The 8706-nt window shown below is 40.0% G+C and overlaps 1 protein-coding gene across 1 annotated transcript in view; it reads left to right on the forward strand.

Annotated features, from left to right (window-relative positions):
• Positions 1 to 6638, forward strand: part of LOC139736498 (uncharacterized) — a 34574-nt gene extending 27936 nt beyond the window's left edge. Inside the window, exon 2 of the mRNA XM_071647248.1 lies at positions 6343 to 6638. Coding sequence (XP_071503349.1) covers positions 6343 to 6638 — 296 coding nt within the window. The remainder of the gene's footprint in view (positions 1 to 6342) is intronic.
• The last annotated feature ends 2068 nt before the right edge of the window (positions 6639 to 8706 follow it).

Here is an 8706-nt window from a genome sequence, read left to right on the forward strand (position 1 = left end):
CGCGTAAATACTAATAAAATATGGTAAATTATGATTATGACGATAACAGGGCAATAATGATAGAAAATGATGATAATGACGATGATAGTGATGGTGACGATACTAAGATTAACCACATGTGTACAGTTACCTAGAATATCTTTGACCTTCATCATATACACGCGAGTTGACAGGAGAACATGGGTTCTTTCTTGATTTGTTGGTGTCGTTTGTTTTCTAACAACATTTTACAAGTAAATCAGAAACATAACAAGAAATCTTGTTATGTGATTGAGAAATGATACCTCTCCCTCTTCACGTACAGCCCACCAATTATTCTCTATAAGTGGTCCAATTATTGAACTCAACACATAATGGCAAGTGTAAAGTACAGCTTTTACTATAGTCTGAACGATCAAAAGGGTATAACTATAGGTCGTTTATTCTTTTTCTGTTATCTTCCTTGAATGCCCAAGCTGTTGGACTATAATGCTGACATATTTCACAACAAAACTTGTCTTTTGAAGTTTAGACTACCTCATTGGTCGAGACCCCAACATTCCTGTGCACTTAACTGATTTAGCACCTACAGGTCATACAAGAGTTCATCTTGCTGTCCCCAATGTATTTATTATAATTTCCTAATAAATGTGTTATACACTGTCATTACTTGACTTGACCGTTCAGTCGACCAGAACTACGTATGATCAGAATTTTTCGTAAATGAATTTACGACATTTTCGCTATTGTTGTTGCACTTATTGTTGTTTTATATGTTTCACATATTTTGCTTGTTTGTTTGTTTGATTTATTTTTCTTCCAACATAATTTATACATAAACCAAGTTTGTTTTCCAAATTGGTACAGTCACAGTCAACTATAATCAATAAATTCCATGATACGTTAACATTTGGTCTCTTTTCTTTTTAATTTAGCGCTCCAATGTGCTCATAATTTGGGAAGCCAACCCCCCCCCCCCCCCCCCCCCCACACACCCCACACTTTGATTGTTAGGTGCTTTGGTTCAGTGGATGACACCGCGGACTATCAATCTTTAGGTTCCTGTGTCAAGTCCCCTTAGGCAAGGCGCGTTATTCTCAGCGCGTAGTCCTTATAGGAAGGGGGACGTGAAGACCTTGGTTTAAGCATCCACTTCTTTAATAGCAGCCACATAAAACAAATTATTCATGATACTTCCTCCGACACATTCATTAACTTACATTAACACATTCATACATACATACACACATACATACATACATACATACGCACATACATGCATACATTATGTACACATATACTTTTGAAATTATATACTTTTGAAGTGCTCAAAAGACATGAAAGAATGTGGCTTCTGTCCTGTAAATATTATGTGGTGCCTCTACTCACAATTTCACGACGAAGATCATACGCAATGGCCACCACCCGTCTACGCCCTCAATGTCGTTCATGTTAGTTTGGTTGAATCATCATCATGCATTTCATTTTTAAATACTCAATGCTAGAAGAAAAATAGGAAATCAAACCTGTGAGATGCAAAACACGTTGATTATGCAAAATAAGCATAATGTGGTGTGTTTTTTTTGTGTGTGAGTGTATCGCACACGTCCTCTTTCTTGTTATTCTTGCGTTAAGCATCTAAAAATCAAATTCTCGTGTTCCATGTGAAGAGCCGCCTTTTGCCACTAAAACAGACAGGCAGGGAGTAGAATAAAAGGTTACGTGACGGAAAGAGAAAACCGAAGCTTCCGTCATAAGACATACCCGAAACAAGACAGCTGAAAAAGGGGTTAGAATGTATGTTGGGCCAGAGGAGCAATCTATTCGTTAATTCATCATAGTTCCCCCCAATCGACGCAAAAAAGTGCGTTTCCCTTCTTGCCATCTCGCGATTTCCGAGCCAGACCAATCTATTTTCCAATTTCTTCGGATGACGAATATAGCATCAGTACAGGAATTTTGTCAGTTAAACAATCTCCCTCTCGCACTTTTTACTTGGTTTTGTCTAATTTTTTTCTTTTGAACAGTTGAAGGGCTACAAAGACAATGCATCTTTGATTTTTTTTTTGTTTCAGTTAGCGTGGCAAGAATTTCACTTTCATTGATTTCATGATACCGTTGCTATACACTTGCACTTTTCTTCAAACTTTTCATTTGATATATAGGCTACTGACTGCATCACTTACTTAGAAATACATTTCTGCTCAGCAGTGACACACGATATTATTTCTTAAAGCCAAACGTTTGCTGTTGTTGTCTTAGTGTACTTTCCTTTTAACTCTTGCCAGTACTCAAAAATGTTGAACAGAGGAAGTAGCATGCATGATTCTGTAGTTTTATCATCATTTCTTAGTAAGCATTTTTATTAGGGGGAATCATTTTTTTTTCACTACGATGGACAACGTTATAATGTTTTGACATGGACGGGTATTTGCAAGATATTCACTTAATGTTCCTCAAAACGCAAGGACGTAAAGCCTATTGAGCATTGTGATGAGATACCATAGGATCTCGCGTTACGATTCTGCTGCCCGGTAAAAGCATTTGTTCCATGTGACTGTAAAGTATTTAGTTTTAGGCACGATACAGTCAAGACAGTGTAAATCAGTAAGGGAAAACGCCACCACACGTTGAAAGCTCGACGCCAGCGGAGCGGGGCTACTTTGCAAGTTGGAGCCGTGCCACACGCTCAACGACGCGGTGGCGTATAGCGACGGCACAATGGTCCATATACCCCGTTCATGTTCTGCGATATAATTAACTGCTTGAGCTATCGCCAACCTTCCGCCTTTCGCCATCACCATTATTCTCCTAGCAACTGATGACATAATACTCATTAACCTGCCGATATGGATGCAGTAGATTAATACGACTTCACGCAGCAAATCAATCAAGGCGTCAAAATACTGAATTGAGGGGGGAAACAAGGAAGCGGGGGAAAAAGTTCTTTTTAGAATATTATATATCTCAATACTTCGTGTCGGCATTCTATTTCCAAAGTTATAGTTAATTTTTCTTTTCTTTTTTATAGTTTATCCTTGTCTGAATGTTGTTGTTATTGTTGTCCTTTTTTTGTTAACCACTGGGAGACAAATTTCAGCGCAGTGGATCAAATTGTGCGTGCAATTCAATGTATACTTCCAATTCGTGTAATGAAATAAAACGAAATAAATGGGCGCCTTGGGTGTCATTATCGAAAACGGAAACTCCCTGAGGACAAACATTTTGAAAATTGATCCGCCTGGTTATGAGACCTGCGCATCGCAGGGAGAGTGGCTCACTCCGCCAAGCATAAGGAAATTGATGTGATTAATGACGAACGGTCTACACCAGCGTTCTGCGAAAAAAGAAAGAGAATAACACATACTCGGAAGGGCGATATGTAGGTTAAGAGGAAAGTGGTCAAGTATGGATTTGTGTCAAGCTAAAGGTTCATGGTTGTCAGAAGAAGATGGAACAGAAGCTGGAATCAACGCTACGTTAATTTTCGTTGGAAAACACCTGATTCACAAACTCTCTCAAACTGGAAATAAGTGCATTCGTTGATTTCTTCGCTTTCATTGTATTTTTTGTTCGTGATTATTATACACTGGACTGGGAATTTGTCATAATAGTTTTTTTTGGTGTTTTTTTTTTTTTGGTTCTGATGTATGTCCTCTTAATTCATGTATGATTTTTTTTTTAATGGAAAAATGCAGAAATGAATTCGAACCGAAATGGACACTGAAACAAGTGATGTGCCCACAGAAAACCAAGTTTGTTAAGTTCAAATTCAGAGGGGAGAGGGATAAATCACTTCCATCATTGTCCATTGTGATGAGTTGATGTTTTGAATTTTGCTCTGTTTTGATAGAGATTTGATAACTGAAATAACAATCTCGGCAGCACAAAGACTACAAATTAATGAATTAATCAACCGATTACGTAATATTCTAGTGAAAGGATTAATGAATATCTAAAGAAAGAAAACAGAAACAATTTTGACTATTTCCAATTTTGTTTTGCTGTAATGACAGTTTGACGAACATGCAGCACTGGCAGACATCTGAACTGCTGTGACAGTGATGCTCTCTGTTTTCCTTTTAGCTCTGAAAGTTTTTTTGGTCATGAGACTTGTCAGCCGAATGCAAAATACATTTAATTAAGATTGAATCCAAACTCGATGACGATCATCACTCTACATGCGCTTTTTCGGACACTTCAACAATTTTCTATACCAACCTGAGGGCAGTTTCACTATTAAAGCTTTAAAATCAATCCTAAGTCCAATTCAACTGACCTTAAGAACAATTTTAGGATCAATCGGTCCTCAGAAGTTAAGAACGGTTTCATCAAACCATTGGGGAACAATATCTTTACCATCTTACCACGTTCTAGAATGCATCTTGGATGTTAATGTATCCTTCCCAACTAGATCTGATCTGAATCTATCCCAGCTTTGGTCCCATTGTTTGGCTCGATGTAGTTCCTGTTTTCGTGAAACAGGGCCCTGGATTGGTGTGGGCATGAGTAATATTCACATAATCTGTTCCTGATGGTCACATTCACAATTTTCATGGGTCCACTGTGTTGTAGTGGTTGAAGGTTTAGACTCTTAAAACAGAAGATTCTTGGTTCGTATCCTGTCCAGTATCCTTAGACAAGATGTACGTGTTCCCCGCATATTATAACATTGAAACCTACACTGCATGGGAAACCTATGAGCTCGCACATATACTATTATCCCTAAACATTTTGCTAACTATCCAAAGTAATTCTCACACCTGTGACTCACCTTTTGCATCAGTACTTCCAACCTACTTGATACTTTGTTGATTCATGGTTTACCGGATCACGTACTTCATACATAGCGATGAAATCAGTTTGTGGAACTTGGCATGATAACAAAATAATGCGCGATGTGTCTGTACTAATATGTTTTCCTTACGAAACACAGCAACCGGAGAAAAACCACTACAACGGTAGTATTTAGGTCTTATTTTGTTGTATCTATTATCATTAATTGAAATCGAGAGTCCTCTTTGGATGCTCGGAAACATTCTTAAATTATGTACCATAATGCGACAATCTTGAGTCCAGAAATTTTAAACGGCTTCAAGCTTTTTATAGACGTTATTTTCATCTACGCGACAGGTCCCGGCTCCTCGGTGGTGCTCAGTACTTTTCATGGACGTGAAACTTTTGGCCGTGTCTCATACATAAAAATGAGAAATTGATTGAACCTACAAATCATATGAAGGATAATGTCGTCTCACTTCCGCTTCTCACTTCCTCGACATATTAGCTGTGGCCCGGTGGCCCGGGACCACTACAAATTGATGTCGGGCCACCAAATTTCCACGATTATCTGTTGGTGGCCCGATGGTGCAACTTGAAATTTGGTGGCCCGATGGGGCAACTTTGATTCAATATGGATTGTTATTTTTCCTGCTATTTCGGGCAAATGTATTTCTGTCTCGGTCCACCAAAATGTCATATGTGTAGATTTTAGTGACCCAAGCAAGAAAAAAGTAATTGTTGAGTCCTATTTATGTATACATTTGTAATACATTCAAAGATAGAGAAGGGGGGGGGGGGAGGGAGAGACGAGAGAAAGAGAGAGAGAAATTTATGTGCGTATTTGTGAATATTGTACGAATGAAAACGGAAATCATTCCGCATTGCTGATTATACTATATACTAACATACAAACTATCGTTTATGTCCATTTTGTTCTGGCGTCATAGTGATTTGGCAAATCATTCGTTGTTTTACTTTTTAAAAACAAAAGTTTAATAATTCAGCAACAACTGACGTTCTTTTGAAATAGGTAATGCACCTAGGTGACGTTATTTCCAGAGTACTTAATTATTGCTGCTCTTGTCTGTTGTCACAGGATTTGCTATGATATTTATCGCGATATCATTCTAGTACTGTCTTCATTGTTTCCTCGTTTTTGTCTCCCCAACTCTCTCTATTTATTCATCTATCTATCCATCTATCTATTTTTCTGTCTTTTATCTTTCTTTCTAACCATTTATCTTTCTATTGATTTTTCTATCTCTCTGTCTGTCTATCTTCATGATTATCTATCTATCTATCTACCTTTCTTTCTATCCATCTTTCTTTCTATTTATTTCTATCTATCTGTCTATCTATATATGTATCTATTTATCTGTCTGTCTATCTGTCTTCCTGACTATCTATCTATTTATCTATTCATCTTTCTATCTAAAAATCTATCTTTTCATCTATTTCTCTCTCTCTCTCTCTCTCTCTCTCTCTCTCTCTCTCTCTATCTATCTATCTATCTATCTATCTATCTATCTATCTATCTACCTATCTATCTCTTATGGCTTCCATCGATCATGGCATCCCGAACAGCGGCGGCAGTGAACGGAACGGAGCCGAGCAAGCGGTCGCGCACGGCGTACACCCGCTACCAGACCCTGGAGCTGGAGAAGGAGTTCCACTTCAACCGCTACCTAACGAGACGGCGGCGTATCGAGATCGCACACGCTCTGGGGCTGACGGAGAGACAGATCAAGATCTGGTTCCAGAACAGACGGATGAAGTGGAAAAAGGAGCACAACGTGAAGAGCATCTCCCAACTCATTAGCCAGGAGGCTGCGGCGAACCTGGCCGGAGCGACGGTGACGCCGCCGGCGACCATGCGCTGATAGCACGCCCCCTCACCACGGAGGAAGAATAAAGAACTGGTTAAAGCTTGGACCCTCCGAGTACCGCCCTGGCAGTTGGACTCGGATTTTTTCCTGTTCTATCTGGAGAAAAAACCAACAACAACTGTCATTGCGGTGAGTGCCACGGACTTCATTCAAAAGACAGTGGACACAAACATAAACATTTGCACTTGTATTATATTGTTGATAAGACAAACAAACATTTTCTCCTCTTCATGGTTATTGTGATTATAGTCAATGGATACCCTGTCCTCATGTTCGTGTAATGAGAGTATTAATATCAAGAGTAGATATCGTGTGTGGAGTAGCTTGACGTTAACAATGAGCGGCAACCTTGGAATGCCGCGCACGGACTAGGCTTGGATGCGAGACAGACCCCGCTGGGTATTGGGGGACGAGATGGAGTCGGCATCGACCCGTGCATCGTGGTTGAGAGATGAACACGGCGACCAAGCACGTCAGAATGTCTGGCAAAGAGAGAAAAAAAGAACCCTCGGCTTGGGAATAGGGCACGAGGACTCCGTGCACATTATCTCACACCAAGAGTGTGGGAGTCGAGGAGGAGAGAGGGAGAGAGAAAGAGAGGGAGGGATAGAGTGGAACGGAGGCAGGGAAACAATTCTAAATGAATTATAAGATGTTTCAATAAAACAAATGGCCCATTAAAATGAAACGAAAGGGACGAGGCGATCTAAGCAGTGATGAGTCGACTGAGGCAAACAATCCTCGCCGACCGGCCCCCGAGGCGCGGAGCCGCCGTTCCGCAGGGACCAAGTTGCATCGACCCCTTCAAGCAGCAGCGTCCTGCTCACACAGTGCAACGTTGAAGATTGGTAAAGCTAGGAGCAGGTCGACCTAGAACGTGGTGTGGCAAACACGATGCTTCTAACACCCTGAAGTAGCCAGATGTGAGAAAGAGAGAGAAAGAGAGAGAGAAAGAGATACAGAAAGGGGTGGGGGAATGGTGCCTTGCGTTAGCTAAAATGGCGGCTGTTTGATCGATGAGCTTGTTACACGCATATAACGTGTACGAGCGCCAAGCATCTCCGTGTTCTATCCTCGGTGACCGGCTGTCTGAGACTCTGTGCACTGAGTGAGGGAGGTCTCCTCTTAGCATCAGAACCAGTGTGCGCAATGTATACACAACGCCGATTCAGTCCAGACGATTTCAGTCTTGTTCCCAGTCAAAGTCGTGTATAATACAACACAGAGGATAAAGACGGTGACTCGACGCATACAAAAATGCTTTCCCGAAGTCAGAGCACGTGCTTCATTCACATTACTTTGGGGTCAAATTACTAGCCATGAGAAGAATAGGGATTTACCCCTCAAGAGAACACGAGGCGTAATTAAGCACGCAGAAATAGCGTGAAAGCTAAATGACAATTTGTGTGTATGCCTATAGAGGCAAAACGGAAACGAAGAAGGACGTAGAATCGGAATGTACCCTATTATATGGTCAATCCCTTTGAGAGAAATGAACTGCATCATGGTAGCCGTATTAATATATCTAATGCTACTCCTAATCCGCACATGAAATTCTGTAGTTGAATTACCTGATAGTTTCGGTTCGGTCCACGACAGAAGAGTTCATGATTCGATTATCTTTTTTTTTCACTCATGCAGTATACTTCATATGAATTCCTTCAGAAGAAAGGGATGGTCAGGATTTTAATGTAGGCTATAGGATTGGATTGTAAGCACCGTAGTGTGAAATTACAGAAAATGTGCAGAGTTTAACAAAGTGTAGATATTAAGAAAAAATGGAAAGAAAAATCGGTGATTAATGTTGGCAGACAAAAGAAAAAAAGTGAGAAGGTTTAGTCAAATGATATCAAGTTTCTTGTTAGTGATAGAACATAATATTTATGATAACTGCTTCATCCAAGTCATACATGACCAGTCCTGAGGTAGCATACATGTCAGTAAAATCTAGTGATAACTAAATTAGTTTTTTTTTTAAGTTTGGCGAGTCCATTTTCGAGAGATATCAGTCTACCTTGCTTGATGAAAGTTTCATCGATTTTCAAAGTATCAGACGAACATC

The sequence above is a fragment of the Diadema antillarum genome, unplaced genomic scaffold (genome assembly GCF_040938485.1).
Source record: "Diadema antillarum isolate AM-2024a unplaced genomic scaffold, OU_Dant_1.0 seq00000649_RagTag, whole genome shotgun sequence".
NCBI lineage: Eukaryota > Metazoa > Echinodermata > Echinoidea > Diadematoida > Diadematidae > Diadema > Diadema antillarum.